Source organism: Mastigoproctus giganteus, chromosome 10 (assembly GCF_048544385.1).
Source record: "Mastigoproctus giganteus isolate SK-2022 chromosome 10, ASM4854438v1, whole genome shotgun sequence".
Classification (NCBI taxonomy): Eukaryota; Metazoa; Arthropoda; class Arachnida; order Uropygi; family Thelyphonidae; genus Mastigoproctus; species Mastigoproctus giganteus.
Window position 1 is genome coordinate 97024760 of NC_143584.1, and position 15457 is coordinate 97040216.

The following is a 15457-nucleotide window of genomic DNA, read 5'->3' on the forward strand; positions in this document are numbered from 1 at the left end:
TCACTCGCACATGTTACATCGTTCATGTTTGCAATGAGATGTCTTAAAACACGTTTTCTGTAGTGAAGTTTAAAATTTTTTATTATCCCTTGATCCAAGGGCTGACACTGCAGATGTGTTTGGTGGCAGAAAACCGATTTGAATGTTGGACAATTCAATGTGCGGGTGAGATGCAGCATTATCCATGAAAAGAATAATTTTTCTGTTTTGACGAATCATGTTTTGGTTAAAGTGACTTATCCATTCGCTCATGATATCTCGTGTCATCCACGCTTTTTTATTAGACTTCCGGTCAACATTCAAAAGATTCAACTTTATGCCCTTGAAACAACGAGGATTTTGTGGTTTTCCTGTAACAAGAGGTTGTTCAAAGTCTTCCAGCATATTTGTACACAATAGTACAGTCAAGCGTTCCTTAGATATTTTTCCGACCTGGCACTTTTGGTTTTTTAGACTTATTGTTTTTTCAGGAAGAGCTTTAAAAAACAACCTTGTTTCGTCACAGTTGTAAATATCCTTAGCTTCAAAATCACGACATAAATCTTCCAATTTGACGGTCCACTCTGTTACAACCCCAGTATCAACAGATCCACCTTCACCACTTACGGTTTTCCAAGAAACGTTATGCCAAGTTTTGAACTTGTCTAGCCATCCCACAGAAGCTTTGAACTCATTTACTCCCATAGATTTCGCAACCTCCAAAGCCTTTTCCCTAATAATAGGCCCATTAATGGGAATTTTTTTAGCCGTGTGCGGCAAAACCACTCATACGTAATATTGTCAATTTGAAGTCCAACAGTTTTCGGAAATGATTTTTGAACCTGATCATTGCCATGTTGCCAAAATTGCTTGAGCAGTTCATTTATTTTCTTTAGGATGTCGCTTACCTGCGTCTTCCCGATTTTGAATTTTGCAGCGAGATTGCGAACACTATTTTTTTGCCGATCATATGCATTAATGAGTTCGACTTTATCTTTTAAAGTTAAATGTTTACGAGAAGACATTGTGCACTTCACACGACACTGAACAAAACTGAAAACTGAAAAGAAGAAAGGCCGACCATATTCCCCCCCCTCCCCCGCACACACTGAATTCATCAGAAGTTTTACACGTGCCTTAAAATTCTTGAAAAAGGGTTTAGAACCGCGACGTAAACCTTGATAAAATTCAGAGAATCGGAAATAGAAAATAAACACACGATTGAGGCAATACGTGGAAGAAACGTTCCTAGAAAAAGGGCTGTGCGCTCACCCGCTGTCCGTTATGGGGAGATCAAATTAAGTGCTAATCTAAACGAAAAGTGCAGATTGCCTGTCCGCGTCCATTACAGAGAATGTCCGCTATACAGAAGCTGCAAACACGTTAAAACCAGTAGAGGTGAGTTGGGGAATTTGAAAATGTCCGTTAACGAGAGGTGTCCGTTAGGAGAAGTTTCACTGTATTTAGTTAGTGGATAGTTGATTGCTAGATCAAACTTCCAGCTGTTGTAGTGGAAATTGATAGTTTAAATAATTTCAAGGCAGAACTAGACAAACATTTGGAACGAATGGATCAGTGAAATGGGAAGTTTTTTTTTTTTTTTTTTTGGCTGATGCTGTATAAGCTTGCTCTCTTGTATCATGTGCCTCTACTAATGCTAATGCTCAATTCTTCAATCATATAAAAAGCATTAATAAATTTTCAGAATCTTCTCTTCATTCCTATCTTTTAAGCTTTGTAAACTTGTTACATTTAATCTCACTTGTCTGTATTGTGTTAGTTGCAATTTGTTCATGCCTTGTTCTTTGTTATTGATGGCTTATGTTTTTTACTGTTTTAAATTTACCCCCTCTCCCAAACTATCAGTGAAAAGAAATATCTATTAGTTTGCATGTACATATTACAGTATTAATTAAGCTGTGTATGTAAGCTTAAATTTATTTTTATTTTGCTAACCTGTGGAAAATATTCTTCCGATTTTCATGTATCGTTTAATTTTGTTAGTTTCAGTAAGGTAATAAAGTGTAAATTTGTGAACTTTACTTTTATAGCCTGTGGACAATATTCCTCTTACTTAACATTCTGCTGTTGGTAAATTCATTGCCAAGTTGGGAGAATGAGCTCCTTTGGAGTTTCAACATACCTTAAAAGGTCATAATTACAATAAGACAAAGCAACAGTCCACTGAGTAATTAATGTGATCTACTTATCTAATTATGGATATCGATGAAAACAATTCCAATATGTCACTTCCATTATATCAAAATGTTTATACTAAAAGGGTTTTAGCGCTGAAAGCCTCAGACTACAGAAGTGGAGTCGAACAAGCTAGTTCTTAGCATAATTTTAGTTCACAGTAAACCACTGAAGTAGGTGAAATGGCAACAGTTATATTATTATATTTCATATTGTGAATGCCTTCACAACCAGTTGCCCTGATATTGGACTACCTCAAATAAGGCAATGCTTCAACAATGGATTCTTGAATATCCAACACTTCGACAATGGATTCTCGGCCGATACTACCACCCCACCACCCCTGGGTGGATATTGTTGGATATTCAAGAATCCATTGTCAAAGCGCTGTTTATTCGAGGTAGTTCAATGTCAGGGCAACTGGTTCTGAAGGCATTCACAATATGAAATATAATAATATAAACGATGCCATTTCACTTACTTCCGTGGTTTACTATGAACTAATATGATACTTGGAACTAACTTGTTCGATAACTGAATGTTTATATTGTTTAATATTTTTTAATGTTAAAAATAAATAATTTCTATATTTAAAAAACGTATTAAGTGAGAAAACGCCTTTATAAAAATACACTGTGTTATTCTTTATCATGAACTTTTTATGCGCAAAAACATTTTACCCAGGAATCTTCTTACATGGGAAAATAATACATTACAACATATAGAGATGAAATTGGGACTTAAGAAACCAAACCAGTGGAAAACTTCTTCTGCAGGAATTTGTTATCTGGGTTCTACTGTACTTTAGATCCCTTTGAAGCAGAAAATATTCTGCACCAGCACCCTAATGGATTACTTTCCATGTAATAAAGGATTAGTATTGTTTGATTTTACGAATGTTCATGCAAACTTCCTTCGACACCAGTTTTCAAAGTTTATAAAGCAGCTTATAATAGAAATAATTTCTTGAAAGTTCGTTAGAATATTCAATATATATTCAGAGAACATGCAGTACCTATATTGTTCCCAAAAACAATTACAAAAAAAGCAAACTTTTTTAATCAAATGTGCATTGTGGTGTTATCAGTTTTACACTAGGTTTTACCGTTTCTACTGTGGCTTTGAACAGATGAATTTCCTTGATTTTGTGTTACTAGATGCAATACACTTTAAAGAAAGAAGTATGATCTTCTCATTTTTCAAAAATAATTCATTGCAATTCTTTTGGTTACATTTATTATGCCAAGAAGCAGTTGCATGCATTTTTTTTTCCCTTCCCCTACCCATTTCATGCTGGCAATGAAGTTGTGCATCTGCTTGCTGCTTCCTTTCATTGCTTTCACAATACTTTAAAAAAAGAAAAAAAAAAAAAATTGAGAGAGAGATGTTATAAAATTATTTCAGACACGGAAGTACACTGAAGTTATGTTTGAAATGAAAGGTTCAAAATTTGTTTTGAAAGAAGAGACACCACACTTGATTCTTTTTTTTTAATGCTGACATTAGTTCTGCTGTTGCAGTGGATATTTTTTAGCAGTTTACCGATTACTGTTTTGATCTTATTTATTAACTAAAATTACATACATTTGTGATTCCGTACACAGGTAACTAGAGGAATCTAACAAAAAATTGTCTATACCAACGAACAAACTTGTATTTCATTAAGTAACGAAACAGTGCTAAAATAGAAGTAATATTTAGAATAAATATAAGGTTCAGAACTTGGCTTTTGATTCTGCTCATCATTACATAGTTCATCCCAGTTCGGCAACATTTCTTTTCCAGTTTCAATACAACACTTTCCTTTATTTCTTTGTTGGAGGAGTATTTTAATGCCTTGTTGTATAAGGCAGGCCTCCTTTCCACCTCACAAATAAACTTCTCTGAGTCAAACATCGTTCTCCCAAAAGTATAAAAAACAAACAAATGAAGGTTTATGGGAGAATTTCTCCAGTGAAACACCAGCAACTTGATAGTTATATCCTGTCAAGTTGCTGGTGTTTTCAATGCTTCCGATGCCATTATCAGGCATTGAACGCCAGCTAATGCCATCCATCGTGGCATTTGTAATGCCTATCTAGTTTGTATAGCTTTTCCCTCTGCTTCCTTTAAAACTGGGCATTTAAAGTCTTTTTCAATGCTGCACTTTAAGTGCAGCATTGAAAAAGGTTTCTAATATATGCCTAACGTAGCTAAATGATTTTGTAATAACTGAGAGCAAATTGGAGGAGAGAGAGAGAGTTGTTGAAGTTAAACAGAAGATAGGCACCTGTGGTGGATGGGATCTATCCAAAAATATATTAAAGGAGGCAGAAAACCCTTAGCCGTAGTTATGACAGCATCCTTGGAATTCAGCGGAGGTCCCCACCGACTCAAGACGTGTAAATGTATCCCAAATTCACAAAGGGGATCAAAGGATGTCACGAGTAAATACAGAACTTCTGTTAACTAAGTTAACTTCTGTTCTGGGGAAGTTAATGGAGGCACTGGTTAAAGATGCACTGTATGATCATCTAGACAAGACTGCAGTTATAGTTCAGACACAGCATGGGTTTTTTAAAGCATGACTTGCCTGACCAATTTGATTGGAGACTACAATATAGTCACAAAGGAACTGGATGCAAAAAATAATTTTGGTTTCATATGCTTGGATTTCAGGTAAGCTTTTGATACTGTTGCACATTTAAGACTGCTGTACAAATTGAATCAGCATGGCAATAAGGGCAAGTTGCTGCTATGGATAAAGAGATGGTTGAGTGGTAGAGGACAGAGTGGTAGTTAATGGATATTGCTCTTCGTGGACTACTGTATTAATGTAGTTCCCCAGAGTTCACTATTTGTCTCATTTTTGTTTTCTATATTTATTCTTTGATATTGATAAAGGTATGTCAGACTTAATATATCCAAGTTTGCAGACGATACAAAGGTTGGAAGGATTGTTAATGACAGTAATGACAGTTCACTACTGGTAGAGGATCTATAAAAGTTTGGCAGCAGGCTTAGAGGTGGCAATTGAAGTTTAACGTTAACAAATACAAAGTACTGCATATGTATAGCATTTACTCCAGAGAAATGTACCAACTGTGTAGTACTACACTCAGGGTAGTGGAGAATGTAAAAGACCCGAGGTAATTGTGCAGTCAGATATGAAGTTTTGTGAGCAGTGCAGACAGGCTGACGGAACAGGTCATTGAGTCTTGTCAATGATATACAGGAACTGTGCTAGTAGGGATAATGAGGCGATTGTCCCTTTGTATAAGGCAATGGCCAGGCCACACCTTGAGTACTGCTTACAGGTCTGGAAGGAAGTATTTGGGCTGCTGGAACAAGTACAGAGAGGGGAAACAAGATTGATGAGTGGGAAAAAAGGGTTGCTCTAACCAAGAAAGGCTTAAGTTCCGCAACATGCAGTGTCTGAAGACTTAGGCACCTATGAGGTTATCTGATCGAGGTCTATACAGCCTTGAATGGTTTGAGCAAGCTCAGTACTGATGGGATCCTTCCACTTGCTCAGATTACGCACTTGAGGGGACATAAATTCAAATTGTGTAGTCAGTTGTAGAATAAATGTGTGTAAATATTTGCCCTTAGCCAGTGGGTGGTTGATTGCTGGAACAAGCTTCCATCTGTAGTGGAAGTGACAGCTTAAATAAATTCAAGGAAGAACTCGAAAAACTTTAGGACAATCGATGGATGGTTGAAATGGGAAGTTTTTTTTCTATGTTTATCAATGATATTGATGAAGTTATCAGGCTTAATGTCCAAATTTTTTCAGACGAAACATTTGAGGGGGCATAAGCTTGCTTTCCTGCATTGTGTTTCTCTGCTAAAGGAAATTCTCTACTTAAACTTCCAAAAGTGAATGTACACTGTCATCATGGTTTACCTTTTTTTTTTTTTTTTTTTTTGATGTGGTTTTCATTTTGGTAGTCTAACATATTCTGAATCCCTAGATTCAGAATCTTCCCAGTTCTCTTCTTTGTTTGGCTCTGCATAAATTTCAGTTGCATGAGTGACTATAATCCACTGTTACTTGTTTGATTTTGTTTATATATGACTATATTTAATTTGTCCACAGAAATTCGTACTCTCTTTCTGCTTTGTTGGCATACTATAATGACTTTCTTGCCATGCTACAACTATCACCCACAGCTAAAACCTTAAAAAATTATGGACTTTCTCCTCCTCTTACATCTTCAATATGGATCTTTTAAGGGGTGAAAATTTGTACCAGCTGAAATTCATCCTCCTAATGGTTTGTCTTACATGATGAAAATCATGGCTGCTCATTTAGGGTTTTGCTTCCAATCTAATTTTCGCCTAAGCCAATAAGGAGACCACATCTACTTCACTAAATTGTCGAAAATGTTTTTTTTCTTTTGTAGAAATGTCACTTTACCAATCACTCCATGCTGTGTAATTCGTGCTTTTTACATTCAGTGTGAGTAATGTGGACCCCTTTGTCCCTTCAGTGGTGAAATTTTAATTTCATACATTGTAACTAGGTCATCTGTTAAAGCTTAATAGTTCATATATGAGTTAATAATCTTGGTTGAACCTGTACTTGTATCTTGGGTACTGTGTAGACTGGCATTCTTGTTGACATTTTTATTTTTTTTTGATTATCTGTGGTTTTTGAGAGAATTAGAATTTACACTCTTTGTACTGAATTTAATTTACAAATTTGTGCTGTATCAGAATGATAAAATTTTTCATTTTTGGTAATCTGACGCTTACACTACTTTTTAATTTTTATACATTTTTACAAGATAACCTATTGGTAAGTTACTGATTTTTTTTTTTTTTTTTTGGAATTAGCATATCATGGTGTACTTGCCCTTGTGCCATTAAAATCAAATGTAGCTAAATGGAAAATATTCACAGGCTAATTTGAATATTGTGTGGGCTGTAAAACAAAACTCATGGAAGGAGAAATCTGCTCCCTCAACTTTAATTGGCTATGCTCAGTTAAAAAGGCCTTAAAAACTTCTTTCAGATAGGACTCTTAGCCAGACCTCTCTTAAAATCAATGACAACTAATTTAAACCTACTTGAACCACTTTAATTAGGATTGTATTGAGCTGATACTGGCAAGGCAAAGGAGTGCTTCATATGTTAATATGGGTTTTTCATTCTGTGCAACTTATATATCTGTCTGTGAATACACCCATCAAAGTAGTTGATAACAAAAAAAAAAAAGTCTTAATTTTGAACTACTGGCATCTTCAAAATTGTGTTTGAATTTATAGCTACACATTTTTAGTTTGGTTTTATTGTACAGAAAATTGTTATAAAGATTTATAATGCTTACTGTGGCCTAATAGATTAACCTAGGTTAATAGGTTAAATTTTTTTTTGTAGGAGATCATTTAGTTCATTACCCCATATGTAAAGATAGGCATTTTTTCTCTGATATTTAAGAAAATTATAACAATCAAATATTTATATTTTGATAATTTAATAGTTTTGCAGTGCTCCTGTTATTTTCACTTAATTACTGTTTTTTTCGTAGAATTTAAGGGAGCTGTGTGCAAGGACTGAAGTCACATTTGACTTCCATCGACTGAATGTTCTTCTGTTACGAGCTTTCATCAAACATAAAAGTTCAGGTGCCCAGAAAGTTGCCACAGCAACTCTTAGTGGGGCAAGAATTCAGGCTTCCTTTGGTATGTTTTGAATCCTTAATCTGGTTTTTTAAATTTCTGTTATAAAATCTCTAAGTAAATTCAAGTAAATTTTTGGTTTATTTTTAATTTGAGCTTAATAAATATTTACATTGGTACATATAAGATTTTATCAAAAAATGTTTGGTGAATGTTGCAAAAAACGAATTTTATAAAATTCATCAATTTTTCTGCAGCCATACAAGTTGTCTTTTCCTACCACTCCTGAAAAACATTTTTGTGAATACTTTTAGGTTGTCGAACATATTTGTTTGTATTTTTTAACTCATTATCCTTTCATGTCTTGTTTTAATTTTGAGAATAGCCAAAGGTTACATGCTGCCAATGCTGGCATATTTTAATAAATGGGTGTGGCACAATGGGAATGTTTTGGTTGATCAAAAATTGCCTGAATGCTGTTCCAGTTTATTCATTTTCAGGGGACATGACAGTGAGAAGAACATGTGTTTATTCGAAACAGCTTTCTGCTAAATAGCTCATAAAAAAAAGTCAAAACTTCGTATGCTCGAAAGATGTCATTATAAACTCTGCTCACAATCTTTTACTTACCACTGTGTGTTGAAGAATTATTCCTGGAGCAGGTGCACCCTTGCATAAAGTGCTCCATGTAATAACTTTGAAATTGGGTAAGTTCAAGGTGTTAAGTCAAAGGTCAGGTGCATTTTTTATTTTATTTAAAGTGCCTGGAAAAGTATACAAGTGCTGTATTATAAATTAAACTTTTATTAGTTACCAAATCTAAAAAAATTTGTAGTCATTTAGAAAGGTATATCACACTTAAAAATGGTATTACTTACCCTCAGTGCATGAAAGCAGTCTTCTTTATGGCATTTGTTTTGCAAACTTATGAATGTAAAATGTAGTTTTAGCAAATTCTTCAGTTTTCATTCTATAGTATGAAGTAGAGCTATGTTGTTTACTAAAAGATGTTTTGAGTAGATGTGGCCTTTTTAATTCTCCCACAAAAGGAAAACTGCAACAGCTGAATCTGGTGATGTGGATGGTTTCTCGATAAGGCCACAATGCCTGATTTTCTTAGTTGGAAATTTTTCATTTAGAAATTTCCAAATTTTAACCTCTATTTTGTGCAGCAATGCTCTTCTGCACAAAATAGAGGTCTTTTCCTTGCTATTTTAGAATAAGCAAAATCTTAACATTGAGAAATTTCAGTCCTATGTAGCATTTCCCAATTTAAAAGAATGATCCATCAAATCCCTTCAGGACAGATTCTGACCCAAACTGCAACAACTGACATGTGTACTTCTGTATCAGTGTAAATATCAGCATTCTCATTGCCCAACTAAATACAGCACCTAGATTTGAAACTACTTCATCCGACCTCAAGCTTATATTTGAGAAAATTTTCTTGACTTTTGCATATCTGGAGAAACATTTCAGCATTTTCAACTCTCTGATTAAATTATCTTATGTATATGAGGCAATTTGAAATTTAAGCCCTGTATTCTTTTATCTTTTAAAATTGTTCTGACTCAAATTTATTAGCCTTGTAGATTTTTGAGAGTTTTGTTCTAGTGCTTGTTTAAGATGTGCAGATTAACATTATCTTATTTCGGAAGTGAACATGGTCTTTTGATGATATTGGTGACACTTGCCAACCCAACTTCCTAGGATGCTTAATTATATGATAAGTAGTATGTTTTGAGATTAAACAAATCAATTTTAGGTCTGTGCTGCCAGGAGAATGAGATTTGTTAGCACAGAATCTTATAGCCACCTTTATATCTAGCATAAGGAGACAGCAAAGCTTTTTGCTGTTTCCTCATTCTCTTCAGGTGATCACCAAACTGTAACGTTTGTTATAAAATTTTACCATAAGATTTGTGTCTTCAAGTGTTATTTCATCTATAATGCATATGAAATTTTTTCTTTCTGCAAAAAAAAAAAAATAAAAAAATAAAAAAAAAATAAAAAAAAAAATAAAAATAATGGCTTTCTAATGTACACTGCTTAACAAAATTAACAGAACAAAATGTTTTGTTTTTATGAATACCTTATTGTGAAAAGTTTTTGCCGAAGTCGAATATATGATATAATAAGCATCCTGGGATGCAAATTAAGAGTATCCAATAGAAATTGATCTACCACCTTACAGAGCCGAACTTTAGACAAATTATTCATTCCTATAAAAACACTGGTTGCAACTACTTCACTTCATTTCTGTTTTTTAGATTGCTCAATGGGATAGCATATCTGTGGTAATTAAGATAGCAAGTTATTATTGTTTAGATGATTCTTTGAGATGGCAGGCTGTTGGTTGTCTTAAGCCAGGCAGTTGCTTGCGGAGGTGGTACATTGGCTTAATGTGTCATACTTTGTCATTTCAGCATTATAGAAGCAGTTTCAGGAGACAGGAACCATTACAAGAAGAGCTGGCCAGATACAGAACAGATCTGTATCTGGCTCTAATCCCTATGATGTCCTGTAATCAACTGTGTTAGGAAGGCTCAATTCAAGAGGACCCTACGCCCTGTATCCCATTAATCCCAAACCATCACCAAACTCATCAAAACAGCTCTAAAACGGTGTTTGCAGGTCGACTGTGTGTATGCAGGGGGCATTGTTGAGGCCGTGTTATGTCAAGGATCTGGGTATATTCTTACCATATGTATGGCATATCCAAAAATTTCATTACTTCATACAGCATGTCCCACCAGGAACATGTGATTTGGAGCCCTGACAAATGGGGTTAGAGTTCCGCTCTCTAATGTGTCCTGTTTTAGCCTACAAGCAGATTACAGACATTATTTCATCTGGTAACAACAAGGAATGCAGTACCATCCCTCCAATATCAGAGAAAGGGACATGTATAGTGGAGTTGGTGTTCTCGTGCAGGGCAGAATAATGATCAGTGGCCACACTCCCTTCATGTTTTTGAAAAAGGTATTGGAACTGCGCAGAAATACCGAGAACAGATCCTTGAACCCTATGTGCAACTTTTTAGGGATGCCGTTAGCTGAGATTATTTTCAAGCATCTTTTATCGACTTCTGTAATATGACCTTTTTTGATAATTGTTCTACAACCCCTATAAATGACCCATATACCTGTCTGAAGTTTTTTCAGTCTCCTCATTTCATTGTTATTCTATGGTACACCACCACCATACCAAATTTTGCTCTGCTTCACTGCTGGAAGTACTGCAAAAACCTTGGGAGGTGCAATATGGCCACAGAAGCCGATGCGCCAACAACTACCAAATCAAAATCAAAAAAATCTGCTTCACTGCAAGCTACACTCATTACACCATGTTTTTCTATGTGTGCTATTAATTTTTCAAAGCAGTCGATTACTTTTCAAGACTATATATATTGTATTTTTAACCTTTGTAATTCATATAACCATTTGGTCCTTGAGGTTGTCACAGACATTCTCTCAGATATGCCAAACAAGCTGTACTTGCTACCTGGGAGTCTAAAACCCTGATGGAACTATATTCGGGTGACACTCAAGTCAAGGGAACCCAATTTCGGCAGTCCGGACGGTCTGTGACAGCCAAATCCTCTGCTTGCACCTTCACGATGGTGAGAATGTTAGTAATCCTGAGTATAACCTCCATGCACAAGCACATGGTGGGTGACCACCCAGGTGTGAACCTACGTAAGCAGGGGTCGAGGTATGGTGCCAACACCACATGGAGGAATGCTGCCCCTCTGTGTTACCAGGCAATACTAGGTAGTAGATGACTCTCATCAAGCGTTGCAATACCACCACTTTGCTTATTGGAGGCTTGAAGTGGTGGAACTCATGTTTAGTCTATAGAATTAAGTTCCGGTCAACCCTTCCCCATCTCTTTCATCATGCAGTATGATTGATGACTTTTGAGGTTATGATGAACATCGTGGCAAGATTCAATCTTCCTTACGTTTCGAGGGAACAGCTCTAAAACGGTGTTTGCAGGTCGACTGTGTGTATGCAGGGGGCATTGTCGAGGCCGTGTTATGTCAAGGATCTGGGTATATTCTTACCATATGTATGTCATATCCAAAAATTTCATTACTTCATAGAGCATGTCCCACCCACTTTTTCTTACTATTGAATACACCATGAATTGTCAAACTAATAGAGTAAGCTTATCTGCGAAAAGATCTAAACCTCCCAAACTCTTCCTAATTCATTTCACAAATATAAATGTCTCAATTCTAATCTCAACGATGTCCATTTCCACTTGCAGTCTGCTAAATGTACTTTTTCTGACAGAATCTCAGTTATCAGTTGATTCAACTACTGCTCATCTCAGTTGCCCAAATTATTTGCTGTATGATTCCTTTCGCCTCAAAGATATTCCCTGTCAGAGACTTGGTAATTTGAAATCTCTTCTTTTCGATCTTCTCTGGTTTAAAATCTCTCTGCCTCATTGTGTCTAATTTGTCTGCTGTCTCTACCATTCTCCCATCTCCACTAATCACTTGGAGCTCATTGACTTTCTCTCTTTGCAACTTGACTTTCTCCAGTCCAACTTTCCTAACAGTGAGGTAATTTTCCTTGGTGATTTTAATGTTCACAACTCTAGCTGGCTACCGTTTTCTAGTCACACCGACCCAGCTGGTCGAGATGCTGAGGCTTTTGCAATTACTAATGACCTTGCACAGATTGTTCATTTACCTACGAGAATACCGGACAATCCTAACCATACAGCCAACACGCTTGATATTTTTCTCACAAACAACCCTTCTAAGTACACGGTCGAAGTGAGAGATCCTTTAGGCACCTCAGATCACAACTTGGTGATTGTCTCATCTCCAGTGGAGCCTTTATCTCATGGCTTTTCCCAACTTCGTATTGTTTGGCATTACAAGAATACAAAATGGGATGACCTTTGAGATTTCTTTTCTTCTTTTTCTTGGTCGGACTACTATTTCAAAACTTCTGATGTTAATGTTTGCTCAGATCGTGTCAGTGAAATTATTCTTGCAGGAATGGAATCCATTATCACACACTCCACTTTAAAATCTCGTCCTTTATCTTTTCATTTTCAGTTTCATTTTCTGGCTACACCAAAGCTTGCAACAATTGTAAAGCAGTTATTAATCAGTCCAAACTTGAGTTTGAACAGGCTAAGAGCAGAAAACTTGCTTCTTGCCCTAATGGTAGCCGAGCATTCTGGTCTCTTGCCAAAGCTATTGGCCGCAACTTTTGCCCATCTCTGCCCCCACCTCTGTCCAAACCAGATGGTTCTGTTGTCACTTCAGGCAAGGATAAAGCTGACCTGTTAGCATTCCAACTGGAGTAACAAGGAGAGATTTTGGCTTGATGACAGGAATGAACCATTGCACCAATCACTCAGATGACAGGAACAGCCTCTTACTGGTAATAGTCTATTTCTGTCTTCTGATTAATTTGTGTGCTGAAAAAAGGACTGCATGCCTGAAAATGGATGAATCTTGGATGGAGATTTACTCCTATTTTTAAAGAAGTTAATTCAATTTATGCATGCTATTGAAGTGAAAAGGTTTCAAAGGTTTGTACAGTTTGGCTGTCTTTAGGATAAATGGTTTTTCTCACTACTCATAACCTCTGAATTTAAAGAAGAGGGGTCACAAGTGTGAAGAACCTGGGAACTTTCCAAAGTTAAATTTACAAACACACCAAACAATCTCTGGTAAATTGCGCTATGTTCAAATTTAGTTCATTGTCCAAAAGATGTTTTAAAAAAAAAAATGGCAAGTTGATGAACACTTTAATGCAAAAACCCAATCCTGTTGTGAGCAGACCATAATAGTCCAAACAATCTGATAATTCTAGGTACTATGAAAAGGCTGTTCATTCCTTGTTTTTTACTTATATGAAGCATTTTACTTGATCCATTAAAAAATGATTTCAATGCTTGAAAATCCAACAGTCGATAGCTTATTTGTTAAGGTTATTACTCCTTAAGGTTATTACACATTTGTTAAGGTTATTACACATGTGATGTGTGAAGTTTTTAAAACAACCACTGTTCATTTTGTTTTTTTTTTACTTTTAAATCTTATTCCAACGTTTGATAATTGAACATAGTTTTTCAGTAAAGCATGCCATATGCTATATCCCTTTAAAAAGACTGTGATAGCACTTGGTGATACCGAATTCTTCAAGGCATTTGTTGTCTGAGGACATCTTCCAAAATTCATCAGAACTTCTTATATAATGGTTCCTTTCAAGTTCAGTTATGCAATACACTTTTTCAAACATACATACACCAATGAGCCAAAACATCACCAGCGAGTCATTATGCAAATTGAAGCAACTACGTGGGTTGGGACACGGTATAAAAAAAAAACTGAGCTCCGTTAATCAGTGTTACTCTTGTTCTTCAGATGGGAAAGGCAGCGGACTTAAGCAAGTTTGACAAAGGCCAAATTGTAATGGTCAGACGACTGGATCAGAGCATTAGTAGAGGCATACGATGCAAGAAAACAAGCTTATGCAGCATCAGCCAGAAAAAAAAAAAAAAAAAAGCTCCAATTTCACCCCTCCATTCGTTCCAAATACCTGTCCAGCAGCTCAGCTTTAAATTTATTTAGACTATCAACTTCCACAACAAAAGATGGAAGACAAAAGATATCCGAAACGGCATGGCTTTCTTCAGACATCGATCCCATCAAGCATCTGTGATTTGTATTGTAACAGCAACTCCGATCTGTGGCATCTCAACCACAGACCTTACAGGAGTTAATACCTACCGAAAGTGATTCGAGGAGAGAAAACCCACAAACCACCGGCGAGGTGTTGGACGACCACGGCTCATTGATGCTTGGGGTCAAATCCTTCAGAACCGGGCAGCTCCACAAAACTAAGACTCTCACCCCAAAAGACACAATCCATTCTCCTGTAGGGATCACTACAGCCTACTAGAAACCCCACTATCAAACTTAAAGGCCAAACCATCAAGCTAGTTTCTACGTTAAAACTACTGGGTATAGTACTTGACCCTAAGCTCACTTTCCCCCTGCATCTTTCACACCTCCACGCAAAAGTGAGAAACTACACTGCTCTCATTGCACTGGTTAGTTGCCGTGATTGGGGATTGAATCGACGCGCCCTTAAGATTCTGTAAAAATCAGTCTTCCTTCCCTTCATAACGCGGTGCCTCCATAGCCAGGTGGGAAGGAGCAGCAGTGCGTAGCACACGCTTCTTGATTAGACCGGGGTTCGAGCCTGTCACCACCAAATACGGAGGATGCGGAAAGGTCAGGAATGACCACTGCATATCCCGGAGCAATATGGCCTTAGTTGCTAATGCTCCTAAAAACCAAATAACAAACCTTCATAACGTATGGATCTGAGGTCTGGTTTCGCAGGGCATCTCTTTACAACAACAAACGTAAACTAGGAAACATCCAGTGTACTATCCTTCTTACTGTTACAAGGGCATGCTGCACAGTTAGCAACCCAGCCCTTCAGGTTCTTGCGGGCATCCTTCTGCTTGATCTGGAGATTATTCGAAGGGGCCTCCACTACTGTTTATCCAGGGGCATACCAGCAATATCCTTGGACTCTCCATCAATAACCTGAATGAAATCAAGCAGGAAAAGAAACAAATTGCCATCCTACTACTTCAGACTTAGCAGGACAGATGGACTGCTATCGACAAGGGCC

General features: G+C 36.6%; 1 protein-coding gene across 1 annotated transcript in view; it reads left to right on the top strand.

Annotated features, from left to right (window-relative positions):
- Positions 1–15457, top strand: part of LOC150079179 (intermembrane lipid transfer protein Vps13D-like) — a 129922-nt gene that overhangs the window by 96067 nt on the left and 18398 nt on the right. Inside the window, exon 5 of the mRNA XM_090382983.1 lies at positions 7688–7841. Coding sequence (XP_090239109.1) covers positions 7688–7841 — 154 coding nt within the window. The remainder of the gene's footprint in view (positions 1–7687; positions 7842–15457) is intronic.